The 25,832-nt window shown below is 41.3% G+C and overlaps 1 protein-coding gene across 1 annotated transcript in view; it reads left to right on the top strand.

The window, feature by feature from the left end:
* Positions 1-25,832, top strand: part of arhgef10la (Rho guanine nucleotide exchange factor (GEF) 10-like a) — a 129,624-nt gene that overhangs the window by 47,418 nt on the left and 56,374 nt on the right. Inside the window, 5 exon segments of the mRNA XM_022192616.2 lie at positions 441-508; positions 511-612; positions 4,483-4,598; positions 5,955-6,082; positions 22,520-22,620. Of these exon segments, the coding sequence (XP_022048308.2) occupies positions 441-508; positions 511-612; positions 4,483-4,598; positions 5,955-6,082; positions 22,520-22,620 (515 nt within the window).

A 25,832-nucleotide genomic window follows, 5' to 3' on the forward strand; every position in this document is an offset into this window, starting at 1 on the left:
TTCTCCTCTCTCGCTCTTTCTCGAGAGAAGTAAACAGGAAAGAGGATTTTGTATATTTTGCGAAGTCGCTGTCAGAGATGTTGCTTAAAGCCCTCTCGTTCAGCCTTCAAAGTAATTATCACTCTACGTCTCATTCAACTTGAGTGTCCCGAAGTTGACTTTGTCTGCCCTCCAGGATCTTGACAAACCGATCACAATGTTGATTGTCTGCGTGATTACAGGAATACATGAATAGCAATGAACTCCTCCTCACAGCCAGGGGTACAATTTTGGCGGGGAACATGGGTGATCATACAAATTCTAATTCCCACACCCAACTCTTCTTTGTGGCATTGCGAAGAGCTTCCCCCTCCCGTGATGCGATGGGTGTAGTGATGTAGCAGGATTTTCCAGTTTTCTCTTTTAGATTCACTACTTTTTTTTTTTCTTATCTCCACAAGGGGGCCTCCGGATATCAGCAGCCTCGTCCCTGTCGGCCCCAAGTACACCATGAAGTGGAGCGCCCCCTACAGCAGGTGCAAGTAGTCGAAGTTGGGCAGGAGGGCTCTCAAAACAAAGACACCTTGTTCCAGCAGAGTGGAACCAAAAGGCCAAGTGGGATGTGCGCTTCAGGTAAAAAAAAAAAAAGTCAATATGCTTTATCTCAGTCCTCTTTCATATGTGTCTAGTTAATCTCATCACTTGAACCGACTGTTAGTCTCTGCCCCTTCCTCTGACTCAGCAAGGCTAATCTGTTTCCGTTCTCGAGTGTCGCATGGAGGGGAGGAGACGCATCCGTGCTGCTTGTCAGTCTGATTGAGGATGTGTTTGTGAGGTTGATAGTGATGATGGTCACTTGTTCCCATCTGCCTGGGGTGTTTTATCTTGGAGAGCGATGTGGGGCTAGCGAGCCCTCTGCCGCATCATCCTCGCACTCTCATTTCACTCTCTGATAGACCACAAACACATCCAGAGTGGAGTCATCAATCTGTAGAGATTATTCCCTCCCTTTTCCAGGCCCAATTAGAGAGCCAGTAGCAGTAGATAGGAATCTGTGGTTGAAACACTAGTTCTTCCGCCACCCCTCACAAAACTCTGGTGTATACAGAGCTTGACGAGATCCCTGATAAATGTGCCATGGGAAAAGGGAGATACAAAGCCTTATCAGGATGTAATGCTACACACTTTTTAAAGTTGCAGCTCCATGACTTAAATATTAATGGTGCCTTCTTCAGCGCTCCCCGTGTCATGCTCTGCAAGCAGCTACTGTTTTGAGAGCTGGTTTAGATTCTCACTGGATTTAGACTGTGCTGTAGCTCTGGCAGGTGGATGCTTGTATACTCGCAACTTTGCTGCAAGGTTCTGGGATCATTTAAGGTTAGCTCTGAGTGCAGCTGTCTGTCTTCCCTTACCTGTGTATAACTCTGCAAATGTTTTGCCCCGCAGGTCCGGATACTGATTCTGACATTCTCTGTTTGGCATTTTTTTCACTATTTTGACACCGTGTGGTCACCTTAATCACGTCTATGCAGAAACCTCCCTGAACATCTGTGGGGCCGTTCCCCAAATTTCCATTCATACTGGCAGTCCCATCTATTTATAGTCCTCTGTGATGTCATTCAGTGGGGTGTCTCGTCTAAATCCTGCTCTCCCTCAGCACGACTCAAAATGGAGTCATTTTTCATCTTCTGGTACCCTCCTTTATTGAAGAAAACTGGCCTTTAGGGATATGGAGGCCTGTCTTTTTTCACTCTACCCTCTGCCTCTGCCTGTGTCTCTATCATACTGCCCCTCTCCTTGTCTCTTCCTGCCAAAACATAGAAAGTCCAACAATGTTTATGCTTTTTCCTAAAAGCCTCTTGTGCCAGCATGCTCTCATGCTGTCTTTGCTCATTCTACCCCCATTATGCCTCCTTTATTGCTGGTTCCCTTTTGACCTACTGTCAGCCGTGCATTTTCTTTCTTTTTTTTTTTTTGTCAGAAGTGTACCACTGGGCTTTGGCCAGGGATCAGACAAGGATTTTTGATGCAGGTGTGGAAGCTGAATTGTCTTTAAAGCCACTTGCTAGCATCACTGGCACAGCAGCTGAGTGCAAACATGGACCCCTATGGGCTCAGGCCTTCCACACCAGTGAGTTATGTGCCTGGCGGCTGGTGTGGATAGCCATGTCTGAGTGTATAAACCATATCCTGCCTCACCAACGGGATTACGCTGGATTACAACTCAGCACATTCACCTCTCGGGCCGTAGCCAACAGCGGGCCCAAAAGGACTCAATGAACCTGCACAGGGTTCCAGGCAATCCCTTTGGAAAGAACAGGCAAACATTGTTCTTGCAGCTTGCACACCCCTTTATATTCAGATGTCTCACCTATTGATTTCCTTGCACAGATGACAGATGTCAGTGTCTGCCAGTGTCAAAGATCCCATTAAACCCCAAAAGCTCCAATGGAGCTCTTTAGATGAAGAATACAAGCCCACCCCTCCCCTTTCTCTATCCCTTCCCTCTTACGGCTTTACTCTCACTCCATTTATGCATGCGAATAGACAAAAAGCTGCAGGTCCCTTCAGAGGAGCATGCCTCACTCAGCCCGCCTACCGGCTCAGCTCTTCTTCTACTTTATTATGTGGTAGCGGTGACAGTGCAGGACAGCTCTGGAGCAAAATCTACCTGCAGAATTTAATTAGGCAGTTCTCAGAAAGTCCGCTGCTGGGGAGATGTGGGCCAGGGGAGCTAGGACAGAGGATGGCAGACAGGAGGAGACACAGCTATCGATTCTTGGCAGTAGGAGAGAGAGACTTTGAAAGCGGCGGACCTCAAATCGATGCTGAATTTTGTGTCTAATGAGACACCTGCATTCCTTTTGGCCAGCAAAAGGGCATCATAGCTCCAAATAACAGTTTCTCCATCTAATTTTTTTTTGCTCATAAATTCACTCTCTGTAGTCCAGCAAATAATGAAGATCGATCCATCTGCACATCGAACCTCTTTTATTAGTGCCACTGGAGTTTCAACAAAGGCAACTTTTCTTTCGGCACTTTCACGAGTTCTCACAGACAATGTCTTTGTTTTTTCTCCATTTGTGGAACACTTTGACCTTGAGCTTTTTTGAACAGTTTGTTGCTGATTGCACTTAAGGGGAGTTCGTCCACATATCACGTGTTTAATAAAAATGGTGGTGAGATTGTACATAGTAAACGATTAATTAATTACCAAATAATTGAATTGATTCCTTTTATCTCAGTGCGTTGACAGTTTAAATATTAACTGATCCATTATGCGATCAATAACAGAACAATAAATACACCAATCAATAAACTAACCTCTTCTTTCAGCTGTTATTTGTTTCCCAGATTACTGACTGCTGCTGAATATCAGCATTTCCAGTCTTCCTTACAAAGAACCACAATTAATGATTCAATAAAAGTTACCTTTGTATTTTACACTGCCCATCTACAAAAAACCACTAATATTTTGTTGGACTGCCTTTAGCTTTGAGTACAGCATGCATTCACTGTGGCATTATTTCAATAAGCTTCTGCGGTGTCACAGCATTTATTTCTGTCCAGAGTTGGGTTAATTTTCTGCCAGGATCTTATATTGATGATGGGAGAGTGGGACCGCTGCACAGTCTTTCCAGCAAATCCTAAAGATTCTCAGTGGGGCTGAGGTCTGGACTCTGTAGAGGCCAATTCATGTCTCATGCTCCCTGAGCCACTCCTTCACAATGTGAGCCTCATGAATCCTCACATCGTCATCTTGGAACATGCTCATGCCATCGGGAAAGAAAAACTCCGTTGATGGAAGGACCTGGTCATTCAGGATATTCAGGAAGTCAGCTGACCTCATTCTTTGGGAACATAATGTTGCTGAACCTGACCAACCCCAGATCATAACCCTAACCCCCACAGGCTGGTAGGCACTAGACATGATGAGGTCATCACTTCATCCACCTCTTTTTTTTACCCTGATGCCCCCATCACTCTGGAACAGGATAGATGATCATGATCATCCAAGAGTTTGTTCCAACCTCATTTGTTCCTCAGAGATGATGCTTCTCCACTATCCTTCAGGTTTTAATAATGTGTTGGACGGTTCTTAACCTGACTTTAGTAGTTGCAGAAATCTTAATTGTTTTCTTTGCTTGATGCAGGCCAATAATTTCACCCTTCTGAGACAGATTAACATCCTTTGTACAACCACAGGATTTGCTTTCCAACAGGTTGTTTAAAAAAGGAGAAGCTCCTCACTACATCAGCTAGAGTTAAACAGATTATTGCTGCTGAAACATATTCATCACTGCAGTAATTATCCAATGGAAGGCTCTTACCTATTTGCTTAGTTAAATCCAGGTGGCGACTTTTTTTTGGACAGGCAGTGTATTTTATGTGTGCCTGTTGTATTGGCATGGTTATCACATTTCAGAGTGCCTCTTTTCCATTGATTACACAACATGTTGGTGATACCCTAAAATCTTAAACTCTGGGTGTTGTTGTGTTTAGGTAAGGCGATCCTGGGTCCTCCACGCCTCTACCAAGAGCTGCAGGAACTGCAACACGACCTGTCTGTGGTTGAGGAGGTCACTCTCCTTGTGGGCACACTTCAGGGGACGTACCAGGTGTGTGTCGCTCTATGTTGTCGTTTTGCCGTTTTGCTGAAGTGTCTCACAGGGTAATGTGTATCAAAGAACATATATAGTGCTGCAGAAACAATCGGTCCAGGAGACTTTACAGGTGAAACCACGGATGTCACAGTTTGTCACATCACAGCCCAGACCAGTTCTCCAGTGAGTTTGTATAAAAGCTTTAATTGGCCACTGGAAAAAAAACTAAACACACACATGCAGACTGTCCTTGAAGCAGGCTTTTGTCTCCTCCAAAACTACTTTCAGTATCATAAATTATTTATAATCAAGTTAACTCAAAATATTGAATGAAAACATATGAAATATGGAATGCACTCTGTAAACTAAAGCTTTCCTTACAATACCCTCTAAGCCTTGAGAACACAGTGAAGAATCACAGAGGTAGCAAAGACAACACTGAAGTGTGCACAGTTAAATTAAAATGCTGACTTCATTGCAAACTAAGAGATCAAGCTCGGATAGTGCAAAGATAACCATTTGGGAAAGTCTCGTTCTGCTGCTTCTCTTAGAGAAATTGCAAAATCCTTCAAGATGTTTAAACCGTGATCAAAGAGCCGCCTTGTATGCATCTTGAATCATCTATTTCTGAAAGCAACAAGTCTCCCATCTATTGCCTCATGAATAGTGACACAGTGGTTGGAATGAGATGTTCCCTTTTATACACTAAAAGATTCAGATTTGTTCTGGTGCAAAAGAAACGACTGGCGTCCCTCCTGTAGCGTTTAAATCAGGACACTTCCCGGTAGTCCGCCCCTGTCACGTTAACACCATCTTATAGTAGCACACAGTAACAGATCCAGGGAGGTGTTCTCCAGCAATCACCAAAGAGCCTCTCAGGCTAATGGTGGCACCTCTGCCACCCTGCATTTAATGAGCATGATGTCCACAGAAGGAGAGGTATTGGCCCGGCCTCAGCTATATGACTGATACTCACTTTCCACCCAGTTATAATATTGTCCACTGAACAAATAGACAAAATACATCTGCACAGCTCATTGACTTCAGGAAATTGATTTGATTCATTTTGACTGGAGGCCCTAGGTTTTACTGTAAAATGGATGCTGGTGCTAAAGTGAGTTGAGTATTACATTTGAGAGGATAAAAATGCTTTCGGTACATTATTTGAACTGCAGTGTTTTTTTTGTGTGTGTGTGTTTTTTTTAACGGATGTGTGGTACTTTCTCAGCTTGTGCCAAAGAATATCAAGTACATCTGTGGTATACAGTTGTGCTCTGTGTGCACATAATGTGCTGGGGTGTGTGCTGCATGACCCTGGTGTATGTCACAGCTGAGAAACAAGTTTTAACTGTGTATGTTTTTCCATCAAAGAACCTGAACACCACAGTGGCCCAGGACTGGTGTCTGGCTCTGCAGAGGCTTATTCGCATCAAAGAAGAACAGATCCAGAGTGCTAACAAATGTCGCTTACGCCTGCAGGTGCCTGGCAGGCCAGACAAGTGAGTTGTATTTCACATACAGATGTGGCTCCAGGTAAAATGCCCTGTATATGATATTTTTTGCGAATGAGAGCGTAATGACAGCCACAGCTGAGTGAATCCATATGCAGTGAAACAGGGAACAACAGCCCCAAAGGGTTTCCTATGCAGATGACTGATTAAAAGTTTCAAAAGATAAAGTGTAGATTGTGCAGCACAGCTCATTTCAGAAAAAGTTTTAATGATAAAATTACCCAACACAAGTAGACCCTGGCAGTGATGTTAACCACTAAAAGATAACACCTGGTGACAAGCATTTTAATGTACATATAAATATAAATTATAATAACTGGGGATTGTAATAGACTAGTGTTCAAACAACATGCATCACCACCTTAAAATACTAATTGTGATCCAAATAACCTATGTATAGAGTGGCATTTGAAAAGATTAGCCTGCGTATAAGACGAAGTAATGTTCCATCAGCTGCTGCTTTCAGCCAGAAAAACACACTGTGCATGAGTCATTACCTTGTTTGTGCCAGTAGCAGCACTTGGTGAACTTTTGATTTTGTTTTCCGTTTAAAATGATAAACTGAAGCAACATGGCGGATTCTGATAACACTTCAGCCATAATGTTGTGTGTTTACCAAAACTGTTGTGTAGCGGTTGCAAATATTGATTTTGGAGCATTTTAAGAGAACCCGTCAAATATTAAGCAGCTCTGGCTTAAACTATTAATGCATATCTTTTGCTTCTGTTTCTATTTGTGATGCTAGTTATTAAAATAACACACCATTGCGTTGCCTGAGCTTTTTCTCAATTAGAATCCTTTTGCAACATCTAAAAATCTATATTTTTAAATGGCAGTTTGCTTCTTTTAGATCTTTGACAAAAGTGAGATTGGTAAACAGAGGAAATAAGGATGTAAACACAGGACACTGTGGTAACATATATGCACTTATCTCAGGGTCAACAGGACATCTTGACCTTTTGAAAATTAGAAACGGTTGTTCTTTCGTGACTGGGTAATTACTTCACTCAAATAATTTCATTTCCTTCAGTACTTGGATGAAATAATAAATTGTCTCTACAAAATGTTCCTTGGGGAGGTTTTAATCAAGACACTTTTTTTCTTTGCTTTAGCCTTTACCTAATACTGGACATTAATGCTTAACTTTTGTGATCTATTCAGCTTAAGTACACATTATTACATGTACATATAGTGTTGGTCTGAATTGCAAAAAGTCGGGGCTGTAATTGATCCCCTGATTGTGTTGTAGCCCAATTTTATACACTTTTAGTTTTTATGTGTGAATTTGTTCATACGCAGAAGTGAATAGTGAGAGGGAGGCTGATAACTCATCCCCTTTAGATATATTTATGGCCTCCATTTAGACTGTTGGCATTTAAACATAAATAGCGATATTTACTATCACAGTTACATGCAGTGTGTAGCAGGCACCTTGTCATACATAAAGTGATAGTCTTAACATGTTGAGGCAGATCCTAGTGTGGTGAGTGACTAATGAATAACTCAGTACCTACTTAAAGAACAGCAAAGAAGGAAAGGAGAGAGTATATGAGTAGCTTTGAGTACTGCACAGGAGCTGGGAATAGCAAATAATGGCGGATTATAATGGATCCCTTTTCTGTGGCATCCGGTGAGGATAGAATAAGAAAGAGGCAGGGGAGGACAAAAAGAGAAAGATCGCAAAAGAGAAGCCAGAGCCCTGCTGTGACAGACTAGAAGCAGGAAAGAAAGAAAGGAGTGCGAGTGATGAGCGACCTCCCCCATGAAAGACTTGGCTCGGTGCCGGCAGGGCAGCGGCAGTCAGAGGAGTGGGCCTAATGCTTGAGAGCCAGGGAGAATGTAACTGTGCCAAGCCAAGCTAAAGTGACAGCTTGAGCAGCGGAGCTGTGCAGATCAGTTCTCCCACATCTCCCAGCTTCCTCATCGCCTGTCACACCAGGCCTGCAGGGCCAATCTGCTTACTCAGATGTTTGGTGGAGCCAGATGTCATGCTTACAAGAGAGTCCCCGAATTCCCCTTCAAGGGGTACCCTATTTGCTGAGTTCCTGTGATAATGTCATTAGCAACTGCACTGACAAGGAGTTTTCCCACCCCTACATATGTCCAAGCTGATGATTTGTATTTAAAGGTTAAATAATGCAGAGCAAGACCTGCGCTGAAATCATACTTGTAAACGGCCACAGAGTTTGACGTAAAAGACAACAATGTCAGCCGAAAGAGAGAAATCTCCTGAGGGGATAAAGAGACAATTCTGTTTGTGTGATAGTAATATAATTGAGGCTGGGCCTCTGTGTTGGGTGGCTGGACCAGCAATGAGCCTCAGGGCTGGGAGTGACAGGTGGCACAGCGGGTGCCCAAACCATTCTGACACTACCCAGGGTGCAGTAGTGGCAGATTGCATGGGAGAGCAGTGGGCAATCTTTCTCCGTCTCTCTCACAAACACAAACACACCTACACAGTGGCACACATGTGCACTGGTTTTCCCTTGCTATCCTTCTTCGTTTTGTTACTAATCTGACTGATAATCTGCAGGGCACAACAGCACTTCTATAGTGTGCATGTGCATTTTACATATATTCACACATGCTTCCTGCTGACAAATGCAACTGCACACAAGCAAGCATGCATCTCAGACAGAGGCAAACACCTGAAGAGCCAGAAACATAGATACACACACTCGCGTGAAGAGCTGAGCTCTGCTGGTGAAAGAGTGGGACCACAGCAGGGACCCCCTGTACTGAGTTGGTCCCCTCCTGTCTGGCCGCAAGCGACTCTCTGCAGTCAGGCAGCACATCACAGCCTCCACACTGCAAACAGACGAGTACGTGGAGTGAATCCTGACTGCTGCCTCAAAGGCACCAGCCTACGTGTGACAGCAGTTCATTAACATCCCCTTTTACTGTGTCTGCAGGAGCAACCACAGGCACAGAAACATGGGCCATACTGGCAAACGATACAGAGTTCAAATTTCATAGTTTAACCAAATGTGCTTGTTGCTTCGTCCACTTTTACCACACAGCAACACAGCTTGCACAAAGAAACAATATTGTAAGCCAGAGAACTCTTTTTTTTTTCTTTTATGGAAGCTGTTATTTGCAGACTACCTGCAATGTGAGTGGCAGAACTTTCAGCCACAGTCAGATGACTGATTCAGGCTCCAGTTCATTCCGACTGACAGTATTGTCCAAACAGACGTGCTCTCAGAGAAACTCTTCAATGTCTTTATGACCTTATCTCAGTGTCTGGACAGTACAGGCTTTCTGTAACTGCTCAATATGTCTGAAGAGAGATGCAGTATGTTGTGGAAAATGGGAATGGAGAGATCCCACTTAAAGTTGGTCTAAAGAAATTAGTGAATTTCTTGCTTTATTGTGGTGGCATCTTGTCAGGCAGATAATTTTCCTTGGGCTGCCTTCAGGTCATTCTTGCCGATGTTTTGGAATTTTGCTGAGACTCTTACACACCTATAATTTACAATTTCATTTAGTAGATGCTTTTATCCAAAGCGACGCACATCTGACGGTAGACAAAACAAAAAATAGGTGGTCAGGCAGTATTAAGGACCTTGCCTAAGGGTCCTTATTGGACAACCGCGCCCTGACCAGGATTTGATCCACTGATCTCATGTGCTAAAGTCAAGGGTGTTAGTCATGGAGTTATCCAGGAAAAAAAAACAGCAGCAAGTCGTTTTGGAGTCAGTGTTGCTGTCACTCTGATTAAAGTGAACACTTATGTAGTCTTGCTTATTTGGATCCAAGTTTAGAGAACACAGTGCAACGTGATAGTGCTTAAAGAACATCATATTTCTCTCACGAGTGACCAAAAAATGTTCTGCCTGAGCGGGCGGTGAGCAAACTAAATTGTCCACAGGCAAGGGCAGTGAACTAACTAAATAACTTGATGACTCTTATTAACTGACTGTAATTAAGCAGAGCAGAACAGAAGAGAAGGAGACCTTATGTTGGCCCTTTAGTGACTCCATAACAAGGATCTGGAACAAGAAGTCATATTTATTAAGATTGTTTGGCTGTGGCTAATCATCACACTGATGGTAGCTCTATTGACCATCAGTCCCTGCCAGCATGAATTCTGGCTGCAGGCGTAAGCGTTGGGGAGCAGCCAGGGCAACGCCAAGTTTAGCACCGTGGACAGCAGGAGTCACTTGTCCTCCAAAGTGTGCACCTCAAGATTGCAAAGTGTTCCTATAACATCTGTAACATCCTCGTGAAATAGTGTATAATGGTCTGTGAATGGCACTCACCCTCTGCACTCACTCCGCCTTTCTTGTGCTATTCTTAGCCTTATCCAGGGACAGCCTGCAGTTAAGTTCTTCTTTTCTCTTCACTTTCCCACATGAAGGTGCGTTCACTCCTGGAGGTGAGCAACAATAGCCACACTTCTCTACTATTAGCCAAAAGGTGTACTGAGCATGGAGTTTAGGGCCACCTGTGGTCAGCTCTAGTGGAAAAAAATGTGTTACTGTTTGAGTAGTGAAAACAAATTGGGAAAATGTGTTCCTTAGCTCGTTTATTTGAGTGTGTATTCTACCAGATCCTGTCATATTACCAGAGCTTTTAGATTTACTGTACACAGCTTTAACAAACAACTTGCCAAAGCCAAAGCTGACTTTTAGTGGCACACACTGTTCTTTCTTTTTGGGTTATTTTAGTTGTTTTTGTTTTTAAAAAAAATGCTCAAATGAAATGAAGAATGCTCCTTTGTCCCTCTCACTGATCAGCTCTTCTTTGCTCACTCACAAAGATAAGATTAATGTGAGTTGCTGCATTAACTTTTCAAAATATAGAAAACTTCAATGTTCAGTGTGGCACTGCTGTTAAGCTCTCACAAATCTTTAAACGTATTGCCTAAAGTTAAAATGAAAATCAGAAGAACTTCTGCCAGCTGAAATTGTATTGCAAAAAGTAACAATTTCATACCACCAGAGAAAACTTTTTGGGAAGCAAGAGTAAGACCTTTGACAGATTTCAGCAGTCTTTTATTGATTATAAAGAATACATTTCTCGGAACCACTCTCATTTCATCATTATGTGCGTTCCCATGCCATTGTATAACAGGGCAAATCTAACATTAAGCTCCCATCAATAACGCTCAACTGCTCCTGCTCCTCTAAATGTTTATTTGAATTTTAGCCTTAAGCTAAGAAAATAAGTCCTGTAGTAACACTAGGTAGCTGCCTTGGTTCCCACCTTAAGTGTAAACATTGCTTAAAATTATTTTATAGCTGTCATGTAATTCTGATTGTGATTTAGGAGAGATATTTATGCTGCAAAAAGCTCAGATTAGGGTTTTATATAAATATTAATATCTGATATTTGCTTGTGATTTGTCCCACATAGGCAGTGTTATTGTCACAGTGATGTAACAGCGTTTGAAAATGGCCTGGATGGCCCCATTGTCATCCTGTTTTAAAGGAAGAAACATTGTCTTGTTTGCATTTCCTTAAATCGATCATAGTTTAAATAAGTTTTAGGCTGAAACTTCTCTTCACAGAACGCTTTGATGTGAGGAAAGGGGCGCCCTGTTAGAAAGCAAATGTTCTTCGTATTCCTTTACAATTACCAAAAAAAACTAAGTATGTGTACCACACAATTCAAATTTTCCTCAAAACCTGTGTGATGCTGCTCAGAAGTTATTGTTGTGTCCCATCGTGAAGGGGCTTTTGAAAATCATAATTTTCAGCAAATTTCCAAAAGAAGACTCTTTCACATCAAAGTAAAAACTGATTCCTACAAAGCAATGTCAATTAGTTTATGTTAAAAAAAAATTAAAATAACTCACCCGATTCAACACAGATGCAACCAGTTGTTGCTAGAAGTTATACAGTTAGTGAAACAGATATCACATGAGTCAGTGAATGTGTCTCGAGTGATTGTATCCAGGTGTCTTTATACTCTTCAACGTCTAGTCACTGGTGAGTCAGTACTCCTGGCCATACCTACGCTATGAATACTCCAAGCAACGCTATAAAAATGTAAATATAGAACATAGGTCTGGGGATGGATACAAAATAATTTCAATCCGCTAAATATCCCTTAAAGTACAGTTAAGTTCATCATTAAGCAAACGTAAATGGAAAATTCTCTAGTACTCTCAAGTCAAATGGAAGAAGTTTCTTAGGCATGATAAGATCAAAATTGAGCTTTTGCAAAGTATGCATGGTGGTGGCAGCATCATGATGTTGAGCTGCTTCACTGTTATCACTTTGACATGAAAGAGAATTTTTTTGTAAATTGCCGTAAATAAAAAAACGGACTAAATTGACCATCATTGAATGTTGAAGAGCAGTGAAACTTCCAAGGAGGAGGAAGGCTTTTTAAAGGGAAACTATGTTTTTGAGTCAAACTAAGTTGTGGTCAACAGTTTGAAAAGTCAAACCAGATTGAACTCATGTGCACTGTCTTGTATTATATAAAGAAACTGTGTATTAAAGTGGTATTGGTACCTCAGTCATTAGCAGGTTAGCACATTGGCAGCAGGGTGTTATGCTAACTGTATAAATACTGCATATAAGACAGACGTGTAAAGCAAAAATTGAAGAATCTCTAAGTCAGGAGACAATGTACAGGGCTCCAGACTCCAAAATTTGAGCGAGTGCGAGTAAATTTTTCATCTACTCGTGCATGTGCGACCAGTAAATTTGCAGATTCTTTTTTTTAAATTACTATTGAGTATGGTTTTGTTGCTGACAAACTTCTGCTCCACACTTCAGCCCAGTACACAGTAATGCACAAATGAGCTGGTTTACCAACTGACATTAACTCTAAATGAAGAAGAAGAAAGGAAACGAACACCAAAGAAGAAAAAGGCGAGTGACAGTGAGATCGGGGGACGAATGACGATGAAGCTCCTGATGTTTCACAAAGCCTTTATTTAAGTTCAGCCTTATTTTGAACACAAATTCACCTTCCTGTCCTTCTCTCCTTTCTTGTCCTCATTCCAGCTGCTTCTAAGTTTAGACACATCCTTTGCTAGACAGCAACAGCGTGGAACCGTTTTCTTTCATCTTTACGTGAATTTTCAGACTTTTCAGCAGCGTCTTCGTCATGTCAAGAAACCTCGTCCTTGAATTGGTCACGAAATAAAAGCCCGTAGCATTAAAAATACGCCTTCAAAATAAAAGCCTGGAGAGAACGGTTATTTTAACACTAGCAAAACAAAGTCTTGCCAAAATTGATGAACTGATCAACAGACCTTTATAAGACTAATTTACACATGATTCAGTATAAATACATAACGTGCACATGCATAACACATGCCTGTACTCAGCACAAGGTCATTTTTATTAAAGTTTTCATCCGTTGGAAATAATACATCAACTAAGCAGCCTTGGTGGAGTACTGCACTCTGACTGCTTTTCTTGTTATGTTGTGTTAACTATTGCACAGTGAAATGTGAATTGAAAACATAGTTTCTGCATCTAGTGTGCAAGTATTTATCAGTAATACAGTCAAAATGAAAGGGAATGTGAATATTTACTTTGCAAGTCGATTTTGGTTTGCGCCCCTAAATTTTCTGGTTGCGCTCCTAAAATTTTAAGTTAGGGGCCACTGTGTGCTCCTCGGAAAAAAAGTTAGTCTGGAGCCCTGATGTAAGATAGACAGACAGACAGACAGACAGACAGACATTTGAATCAAGAATTCAAGAATCTTTAAGTCAGGAGACAACTGCTCAGGCGGCAGCTGTTTAAATATGTATTCAGACTCTATGCTAATGTTTGCCTTCCTTTATTCATGCGAATCTGACAGACACGCAACCAACAGCCAAACACAATTCTGTATAGAATCGTATCACCTTTTTAAATCACATCCAGTCCAAACCCACTTTAAGTCTATCTCTTGCAATATTTTTCTGTCAAGTCCTTCCAGAACTAAATCAACAAACTCTCGTAGGGACGCTCAACAGTCTCTCTTAACTCATCTCACTATTTGCAGAGCAAACTTTCTCTGACTGGTTGATTCTCTGGATGGTGGAGGTGAACTGAAGGATGGGTGCATGACAGGCTGCCACTCAGCACTCACTCCTACATCTGTCCTGTCCTTGTGCATTAGTGTCACACGTGTACTTCGGCACTGACCTGCTCCCATAAATCCACTGGGCCAGCTCCTCGCTCCGCTCCCTCGCCCCGCTCTGCCCTCTCTCCTCTCCCTCCCCTCCCTTTTTGACTCTCCTTACCTCTCAGCTCTCCTCATCTCCCCTCGGCCGGCGTGCCCGAGTCTAGTTCTCCATTCTGGCAGTGCACCACACCTGCACTGCGGCTGTCAGTCAGCAGGCAGGAGGGAGGAATGGAGACCGCGCTCAGTTTAGCATGTTTGATGCCATGTGGGCATGAAGTGTTAAGGAACCCAGCCAAGTGAGCAGTAGTATTCTCGTCACACCCTGTCTCCCTCTCTGTCTTCGGCAAATTGCCTTCGCTATATTTAAGCAGCGAATAGTATGAATTACGCCTCTTTGTGAAAGTTCCACTTTTTCAACATGTCAAGGAAGTTTGAGATCTTACTTTACTCTGTCCCTGTCTGCAATCTCTTTCTCACCATATGTGTGCGAGTCTCTCTCTGCCATTTTCATCCTTCCTCTATGAAATGAAAATGAATTTGCAGCGGGCAGCAGCAGGTATGACAGAAGCAGAATTTCCGACTGCGTTCTGTTTTCTCCACTCAGTTACCTTCTAATGATGTTTGAGTGTGAAATTGTCTTCCTTATATGTGCCTGAGACACCCCCCACTCCTCCACCACAGCTCCCCCATCCTTTTCACACATGTTCTTGCACACTATTTCCTATTTCCCCGCGTCTGAGTACTTGTAGAAAAGTTCTCCGTGTGACTGAGACATGGCCATTATTTTGGAAAGCTGCTTAGTACTTTAAAAAGACACCTCCTTCTCAGACAGACAGCTTACTTGTAGTTCCAATAAATCCTGATCAATCGAGGCAACACAGGACTCCTGTCAGTGGCTAGACTGAGTCAGGGTCTCCCTTCACACTGCTCGGCATTAGAAACGTATTTTCCTTCAGTTGACGGAGATGACAGTCAAATATTTAAACACAGACAGCACTAGTGTTCTCACAATGACATGAAATAGATTCTTAAGGAAGTGTTTAGGTGGGCATCTAAAAGTAGGAGTGAAGTTTTTTTGTTGTGGTTTTTTTTTGTGTTTCGAGCACTTTCCACAGCCCTGACAGCAGTAAGTCCACGGTCCTTTCTGTTTGTTATTTGTCATCTGTTGGTTTAAGTCAGGGCCATCAGCTGAACCCACAAAGACAAAATCCACTAAGAAACACTTTGTTTTGAGAGAGACCTTGCATTTCAGGCCCATTTTGGTATTGACTCTGGTATCGACTTGACAGGTGTGTTTTTATTATTTGATGAAACTCACTTAAGTCCTTCATATGAAACATCCCCGTTGTTACCTATTGATCATTTCCACTTTTGGAATCCCATGCAACCTTGACTTAAGACATTGTTGGCCACTTGGGTTATGATTTGAGCAGTCTTCACTCTGAATTATACCCATTTTGTTTCATACCAGGTTTTATATTGTTACGTTCAGCAAAGTCTGCTTCTTTAGATGACTCCAGCCTTTTCTGCTGCCTCACATAACAATAGAGTAACTCGAATGACCAGATGATATAAATGTAAATAGATATGTGAAAATAAATCTCCAACACAAAATGCTTATCTATAATTGTATTTAACAGTCTGTATGTAAAGTTAAAAGAAACCTTTTCAGCATTTATCCCATGTTGATGGGGTTTTTATTTTAATTCCACAGAGTGATGATGACAAATGGAGGTAGTTGCATCATAAACTAGAAAAGCACTCAGAGAGCAGTACTCAACCAAGGCTGCTCATTCCTTGTATGATTTCCGACGGATAAGTCCCAATAAGGCCACAGCGATCGAACTGTAGTTGGATCCCAATGACGTTATCGTCAGCAGGCAGTCTTCACTTGTCATACTTACAGTCACTCTGTACAGAAATGATACAGAAATCATGGAACCAGACTATAAGTCGCATCAGTGCCAGAATCTAATCAGTTGGTCCTTGTGTCATTTCTGACCTTCCCTGAAAATTTAACGTTAATCTGTAAGTCCGTTCTTAAGTAATGGTGCTAACAAAAGAGACAAATCAATGCCGATCGTCAAAAATAGAGACTAGAGAAAAATAGAGCATTATTAATTTAATATAACTTTTGGGGCATCCATATTGCACAACAACCCATGTGCAGGAGCCGATCCCTGACACAGCAGCCTGGGTTCGGTTCCAGCTCACGGCTCTTTGCTGCATGTCTTCCCCCCACTCTTCTGCCTCCTTTCCTGTCTGTCTCCACTGCACCTATCAAATAAAGGCGAAAAAGGACAAAAGCATTAAAAATTTAATGTAACTCTACTTTTAGTCAGGATTAGCTATAAAATAACAAAAAAACCTTACCAATATTCAGAAAAATGCAGAGCTCAAAATTCAGTAAACGACAAGCCCAGTTATTGGTCGTCTCTATTCTATACTGAGACGTGAGAACAAGAAAAGCAAGGCTGCTCAGTTGTATGATTTCCGACGGCTGAAGCATTGAAAAAAATTGTCAGATATCACAACAGCATAGACTGTGGCCATTTAATACAGATGTAAGCACAAACAAAATGATCTTGCGCTGAGCACAGGCGTGTGTTATGCATGTGTACGTTTTGTATGGATACCAAATCACATGACCTAATCATGTAGCACGCTGCAGGAATTGATGGGACTCAGAAACACCCCACAATATAATCAATTGTTCCTTGTGTCAGTTCCGATGGATCCTAATAAGTCCGTAGCAGTCGATTTGTAGTAGGATCACAATCTTGTGATCGTCAGCAGGCAGCAGACGTCGTGTTCACTTGTTGTCATAGTTCAAGTGACGCCATGCCGCTATCTTGCAATGATACAGAAATCTTTAACAAATCCATGGATCCAGACTGAAAGCCGCATCACTGCCGAAATCTAATCAGGTGGTCCTTGTGTCATGTCTGACCTTCCCTGAAAATTTCATCCAAATCTGTTAAATATTTTTTTGAGTAATTTAGCAAACAGACGAACAAACAGGGAAACCAATGCCGATCGTCACATAACTCCGCCAAAGCTCCACCTCCTTAGCGAAGTGAAGAATTTGGTTAGCTTGTAATATGTATGTTGTGTCACCGTACTCTATGATTTCAAGTTGAATGAAGGACATGAAGGAAAACTGTGTGAGACACCTGAGTTCTAAAGATCAGGCAGCTATCAAGTTTCCGGCTATAAAACCACAGTTTGACTGACATTTGTTTGTTTAGCTCACATTGTCTTGTGCTTTTCAGCTCAGCATTAGCAGGTAGATACATATTGTAACCCTTTCATCTCATGCAGAGAAATTGACCTAAGGGGATAGCAGACACACAACACCTGCTGACTCGTGTAAAGCTAAGTGAAAATGTTAACGGTTGGCAAATTCCAGGCAGCAGGCTGTCTGAAGTGATGTCTCTTATTTTGAGTCGTGTCTGAACGTAAATATGACAAAAAAAAGCTTCAGTTTGACTGGATGAAATTAAGATTTCATTGAAGTTTAATGAAATTCTCTAAAAAACAATTCAGGCCTATTAATTCTGTCAGTTATTTTTTATTCTGATTCAACATATAGTTCACTTGCTGGCACTGATGTTTAGTTGTTCACTTCCTGAATACAAAAAATGCACAAATATGGACTATGCATTGCAGTAAGGTAACATAAAAACACATTAGCGAATTATTTTTTTCAGTTCTGCATTACTGTAAAGAGTGCTGTTTTTTAGTCAGAGACAAGCAGAATGTTTTGTTTTATTTTTTTCAACATGGCTTTGGAAAATAATTAGTGCTTTTTAAAATTCTCAATGCGAACCACAAAGGAATATGTACTTACTCAGTTCTGTATGCAAATGTAAACACTGACAGCATATTTACCTCTTATCAAAATCACCTAAATTAGCATACAGAGACGGAGGCAAAATGTAAATTCCACTATTAAGTTGTGTGATTTTGACGTGTCAAGAACCCATAAGCATGGTATATTCCTGTGATATTGGAGGACAGGATATTTTTCAACTGAGTGCAACTTTAAATTATGTCTTCATAATGGAAATACAGATTTGCCGGTGTGCTGCATGAGACGCGATATTTGTCTCGTTTGGTAAATAATTCTCTTTTGATTTATTAAACCTTCAGGCGCTTTCATTAATTCATTACCAGTAATGACTAACTCTGTTTTTTTGGTTTGCTTGGATATTGTGTATTTGAAATATTCCACCAAAAGTTGTGTTTTGAATTTAAAACGCTGACTCCCTGCAGGCTTGAAAGGCACCTACTGAAAACTTTGTGGCTTGCTCCTTTGCAGAGGATGGCAGGTGCAGTTGGCTTGAATTCATGGCTTTTTTTCTTTGACAATGGATTGCAATGGTGACCCAGTTTCAAGGAAAAAAAAAAATCATAGAAACTTTTCATACTACCATTGCAGCATAATGCACTTATCCTCTTCCAGTTCTATGTTTGGTGTTCAAACCCTTTTCTCCCCTCTTCAACCAGGTAAAAGGCTTATTGTAAATGAAATCCACTGAAAGACCGAGAAACTGGTCAATGCTAAACAAAACCGGACAAAGAATAGGAAGTTATAATGGTTTCTAAAAGACATCCTAGAATCCTTCTGCATGGAGTTTGCATGTTCTCCTTGTGCATTCGGGAGTTTTCTACAGGTCCTCCAGCTTCCTCCCACAGTCCCAAAACATGCTGAAGTTAATTGATTACTCTAAATTGTCCGTAGGTGTGAATGTGAGTGTGCTTGTTGGTCTGTATATGTAGCCCTGAGATGGATTGGCGACCTCTCCAGGGTGTCCTCTGCCTTCACCCTTGGCCAGCTGGGATAGACTCCAGCCCCCCGCAACCCTAGTGAGGATCAAATGGTGTATAGATAATGGATGGATGGATAACAATGGTGACCCAGTTATAAGGGAAAAAAAATCATAGAAACTTTTCATACCACCGTTGCAGCATAACGCACTTATCTTCTTCCAGTTATATGTTTGGTGTTCAAACCTTTTTTCCCCTATTCAGCCAGGAAAAAGGCTTATTGCTCCACCAAGGAACACGGCGAAGTTATGTGACGATCGACATTCGTGTGTGTCTGTCTGTCTGTCTGTTAGCAACATTACTCAACAACACACTAACAGATTTGGATGAAGCTTTCAGGGCAGGTCAGAAATGACACAAGGACCAAGTAATTAGATTTTTGCAATGATAGTCTGGATCAACAGATTTCTTGAAGATTTCTCTGTCATTGTGAGATAGAGGCACGGCATCACTGTAACTATGACTACAAGTGAACACTACGTCACTGATGACGCCTGCTGACGATCACATGATTGTGATCCTACTACAAATCCATACCAGACTTATCAGGCCTTATCTGTCAGAAATCATACAAGGAACAATTGAGTAAATTGTGTGGGTGTTTCCAAGTCCCATCAATTCCCGCCACCCTCTACATATTTAGGTTGTGCGATTTGGGATCCATACATAACGTAAACATGCATAACACACACCTGTGCTCAGCGCAAGGTCATTTTGTTTGTGGTTACATGTTAAATGGCCACATTCTATATTGCTGTGATTTCTGATCATCAATAACTAATAAACAAATGCTGCATTTTCAAAAAAAGAAATGCTGCTTTTTTGACAATGCCATATTGGGGAATGAACGGCCTTGGCAAAGTAGCAGTGCTTTTCTTGCTGTAAATGAACTCTATTGAAAGACCAGGACACTGGTAAATGCTAAGCAAAACTGGATAAAGAATATTAAGTTATAATGGTTTATAAAAGCCTTCCCGGGATCTTTCTGCATGGAGTTTGCATGTTCTCCCTGTAGGTTTTCTCAGGGTACTCCGGCTTCCTCCCACAGTCCAAAAACATGGTGATTCTAAATTGTCAATTCTTTCTTTCTTTCTTTCTTTCTTTCTTTCTTTCTTTCTTTCTTTCTTTCTTTCTTTCTTTCTTTCTTTCTTTCTTTCTTTCTTTCTTTCTTTCTTTCTTTCTTTCTTGTGTCAGAGCTAGATTTGTCTCTAAAAGGCTCTTAGTGATCACTTACTGGTTGTGCCAGTAAAGCCCACACATTAGTGGCATTTTGCGCGTTGGAGCCCACCTACTATCGATTTACTGTGACCAGGCTGCGTGTAATCATCACAACCTGTCCCAAATGTTGACGTGCAGACTGAAATCATAAAGCCTCGGCTTAGTGGACTGAAGTGCTGTAAAGGCTACAAGCAAGAAAGCAACTGATACAACATGTAAAAAAGAAAAAAGAAGAATAAACTTGCTGCACTAAGCTTTTTTCTTTGACTGTGTTGTTCTGCTTTCTGTTTTTTTGCTCACTTTCCGGCTCTTTTGTGACCTTGTCGCTGAAATTCAGAAAAAAACAGGTGTTGATGCAAAAAGCCTGCAATCATCTTCTTACCTTTCATGGTAAATTTTGCGATAGAAGAAGTGCTGTGATTGAAATGTATCACTGATTCCCCAAGAAACTAGAATTTTGCACCAGAAGTTTTAAGAAGTGGGACTGTGGATCACTCCAAACTTTCCATTTTGAACGTGACCCTTGTTTTGAGCATTTTTCTGAGGTTGTCTGTACTGTTTGTGGTTGCATGGAAAGAGAACTGATGACATGTAGCAGGCTGTCTTCAGCTTTCAGAGCTCCACCTGTTCAATGCTGGTCTATTGTTCTGCTGTAGGGATGAAGGTAGACGTCTGTACAAGCCAGTGCGCATTCATATTTGTTTATTTCAGTGTTTGACAACAGCAGTATTGCCTTTTGGAGACGGAGATTCAACTTCATTTGTGTGTTTGTGTGAAATAACAGCCGTTAAAATGTTGGTTTCCTACAGTGATATAGCAGCTTTAAATCAGGTTTTAAAAATAAAATTGAGTTGTAGTCCTCTGTTTTGATGTTAAATCTTCATAAATACCAAGATCACAATCTTGGACCTCAACAACCTAAACTGTCATTATTAATCAGATGATAAAATGAAAACAACAGACACTAACCTATCTATGTTCTGATGCTGTGTTGTTTAGTGAGGACTGTAGTAACCAGTAATACCTGCCAACAATGCAATAAATTTGGCCATTTTAAATGTAAAAGCACTCAAAGAGAGCACAGTACTACACCAAGGCTGTTCAGTCCCCTATATGGCGTTGTCAGAAATTCAGCATTTATATGTGTCTATACATATATATCTTAAAATGCATCATTTGTTTATTAGTTATTGATGATCAGAAATCATGGCACTATAGAATGTGGCCACTTAGTATAGATGTACCCACAAACAAAAAAATGAGCTTGCGCTGAGCACATGCTTGTGTTATGCATGTGTGCTTTATGTACGGATACTGAATTGTGTGACCTAAATATGTAGCCGGATTTGATGGGACTCGAAAAACACCCCCAGAATTTAAGCGATTGTTCCTTGTATCATTTCCGATGGAAAAAACGAGCAAATGGAATTTTGGCAGTGATGCAGCTTACACAGCTCACACAGTTTTCCTTACTGCCCTTCATTCAACTTGAAATCATACAATACTGTGACGATTAGCATTGGTTTGTCTGTCTGTTAGCAAAATTACTAAAAAACTCATTAACGGATTTGAATGAAGTTTTCAGAGAAGGTCAGAAATGACACAAGGACCACCTGATTAGATTTTGGCAGTGATGCAATTTATAGTCTGGATCCCTGGATTTTTTCAAGATTTCTGTATCGTTGTGAGATAGCAGCACAGCGTCACTGTAACCATGACAACAAGTGAACACTATGTCAGCTGCCTGCTGATGATCACATGATTGTGATCCTACTACAAATCGACCGCTGCAGACTTATCGGAACGTATCCATCGGGACTGACACAAGGAACAATTTGATCATATTGTGGGGGTGTTTCTGAGTCCCATCAGTTCCCGAAGCTCATTACATATTGAGATTTGTATCATGGTCGTACACATGCATAACAAGCGCCTGTGCTCAGTTCAAGGCTATTTTGTTTGTATATTAAATGGACACATTCTATGTTGCTGTGATGTCTGATCATCAGTAACTAATAAACAAATGCTGCATTTCTATAAAACACTGATTGCTGCATTTCTGACAATGCCATATGGGGGACTGAACAGCCTTGGTGGAGTACTAAGCTCTCCGAGTGCTTGTCTTTTTACATTATTGGCTTTGTTAAATTTAAAATGGCCAAAGTTAGTATGTTATTGGCAGGTATTACATTGTTATACGTTATTCCATTATTGGTTGCCAACGTCAGTATTAATACATGTGTTCTGTTCTGTGCATCCACCTGAGCCTGTGTTTCTGTGTACATGTGTGTTCTCTTCTAGGTCAGGGCGTCCTGTCAGTTTCATGGTGGTCTTCAACACTCCCAACCCCCTTAGTAAGATCTCCTGGGTCAACCGTCTGCACTTGGCCAAGATTGCACTACGTAAGCACGGATGCACACACACACACACACACACACACACACACACACACACACACACACACACACACACACACACACAGAGGATTACTATGTCATTTCTTTTTAAACAGGATGATGTAATACAATGAAATGCAATAACAATGTTTTAAGTCAGAGGCTCAGACACATCATCGGTGTTTGCTTCACTCTATCGGCTAAGAGCACAACTGGTGCTACGACTTATATAATCACACAAAAACCAAGAGTCTTAACTGGGTCATCAGAAGTTTGTATGCTCAGGAAAGAGGCAAAAACTTTAAACAATGTTGCATTAATAGATGGTGTCTGTCTGCTGTGGAAGCAAACATCACTCATCATTCAGGGAAGATTCCAACCTCGGCGATAATAGCGTTGTCTTATGAGGATGAAGGTTACTCACTGTCCTTGGAAAAGCATTTGTTTCAGAATTACTTTAAATTCTGCACAACCATACGATCATTTGTGATTCTGAGTTTGTCTTTTTTCGCAGTTTAACTGTGGAGACTTGGCAGTGGTCAACGTTCGGCATTGAATAAAAAAAAAAAAACTGGCTCGACCCTGCCCAGCAGGGAGCAGCACAGTTCTGTTTTTATCACCCTCACCTCTTTCCTCTAACCCTTGTCTTGCTCTGCCCAGCCCTTTGCTGATTACGCAGTCTGACTGTGCTGTAGCGCAGGAGGTCTTCGTCTTTTTGTTCATCAATGTTTGCTGTCATCCAGTGTCAAAAACAGAGGCGAGACTATCGAGAACATTAATCTGCTCTTTTGCCCACGATGGCACACATATTCAACCCACTCACCACCTCTGTCCCCCTTTCCCCAGCCTTTCCTGCTCTCTGCCTTGCCTTGAGCACTTATCCTTGTCACACACACTTTACTGTGGGTTTGTTGTGCATGCAGCTTGTCTCTCAACACTGCTCTTGTGCAGCTTGAATTGTATTGTGCATGCTTTAGGCCTCTCGACGCATCTCTTGTGTGGCTAAAATTGCATTGCTGTGGCTTCTGTCTTTCAAGAGGCCATAGTGGTGTACAGAAACATTCACGATTTCTCAGAAGAAGAGTTAGATTAAAGAACACCTAATTAAATATCTTGCTTAGACAAGTGGCCAGAGATATGTTTCTCTATTATTTAACACTCAAGCAAACCTTGAGATGATCCATGTGCTGAGTTGGGTGAAGTTGGGGCGAGAAGATGCCTGAAATGTTTTGTGCTTTACAGAAGTTTTCCTGAGACCTTGCTTCCCCTGTATCTAGAGATTCGACATTCTTGCTCATTCCAATAAAAAAATAATACACAACATGGGATTCTTCCCCTGTAGTGCTGGCCTACATTTCACAGTGGGGGGAATAGAGATGCGTGAAGCATGTAGTGCCTCTGTAGACCCTCCGGTAGAGCTTCCTGTGTATGGTTTGTGTCAGAGTGACATTAAAGGCATCAGCTGAGAGCAGAGGATGCTGTGGCTGCAGTGAAGCGCAGCATCCACAGCTTTTCCTTGTTGCTCACACCTTTATCAGCAACACAGCAGGCGTACTGATGAGGACAGCGGCATAGTTCTAGCATACAGCTCTCCTCCCCTATGGCTGCTGTGTGGACATGGGTGATATTCAAAGCCAAATCATGCAAATTATCCCTGGCTGTCATACTGAAGATGAACACCCATGTCTCAGTTTATTTGTATAGACCATAGGTATCCAAATGTACCAAGGAGGATGAAATGAACAGAAGGAGATTAACAGTATGTCATCCTAACTCATTGTGCCAAAATTAATTCTGTCATCAGTATTTATTTGGCATTCACTTGGAATCAAGGCGGCAAATAAACATTTACAGATTTTTTTTTTCTCGCACGTTATTGGATTTTACACCTGTGGAAAACACCTCAACCCCCCGCAGCCAATGGATGAAACACTATCAAAATGTAAATATTGCACATTATTTTCACCCTCATATTTATTCACTTTAATGCCACTGTCAGTCCCCATCTGTGTTTGTCATGCTATCCCACTAGCTTGTAGCTTCAGGTGCTTGTCACCGACATTAAACTCCCGGGTGTTAAGATAAACCTCAAATGTTTATCTTTCTTTGGCTTTGAAACATTTCACAACTTTGACACATCTAAGGTTGTGCGATTTGAGGCCTTTAGCCAGCACTGCTCTCCACAGAAAGTTACCACGAGTGAGAGAAACGGTAAAATATTCCTCTATCACCAACATGACAAGCAGTCAAGTGTAAAAAGAACAAGCTTCGAACAGCGACGAAAAGTAATAAAATAGCAAAGTGAGGACAAGAAATAAAACACAAACTAGAGAGAAGTACAGAAAATAGGTTTTACGACAAGTTGAGTAAAAAGAGTTGAGGGGATACATTACAGAGAAAGCATCGCTGCAGTCAAGACATCAAGCAATTAGATGATTTCTATATATCAAGTTCAACACAGGGATTTGAAGAGTGGGACTGCCGAGAGAACACAGACCAACTTTCAACTTTATTCACTCTCTGCTGTAAGTGACTGACAGTGTGCACTTAAACCTTTGTTTATGTTGAAGATTTTTGTCTTTTCGTCTGAACTATCTGCTAAATTCCAGATTTTGTCCTAGAATAACATCAGAAATTTCCAAAAGAACTGAGTTTTCAATTTTAAGTTTTGCACTTTAGTACACAGATGAGGCTTGGTTGTTCTTCTCTGCAGATCTGGGTGTGCTATTTCATGCTCTTTTTGTCTTTTTTTTTTTACATCAAGTAATAGAAGTAACACTCATATCATGGATCATACAGCTACTGTCTCTCAGTTTTAAAATCCCTGCAGTCCATATGCAAAGTGAGAGAGTGCAGATAGGAATGCAATCAAAATGAACAACTTTGAAAAGCAAACACTGGGAAAATGTGCCTTGTTTTATTGATATTTTCTCTTTGAAGACAGTAATATAAGGTTTTTTTACATTTACCTTCCTCTTAGAGTGCTTGCATATGAAGTTTTAAACACATTCGGAGTTGACAGTCAGCGTGAATGTCTATCCGTTCCATCTGCAAGCTCATGCAACCTCACAAACTGTGGTTAATCGAAATGTTTACCAGAATTTGCTGCTGAGAGTAAGCGAGTCACGAACATGGAAGATAACAGCATATTTACTCAAACTGAGCGACAAAAACTCTCCGAATATATAAAGTCAATGACCTTCCTGCACAAATTTCAT

The sequence above is a fragment of the Acanthochromis polyacanthus genome, chromosome 5 (assembly GCF_021347895.1).
Source record: "Acanthochromis polyacanthus isolate Apoly-LR-REF ecotype Palm Island chromosome 5, KAUST_Apoly_ChrSc, whole genome shotgun sequence".
NCBI lineage: Eukaryota > Metazoa > Chordata > Actinopteri > Pomacentridae > Acanthochromis > Acanthochromis polyacanthus.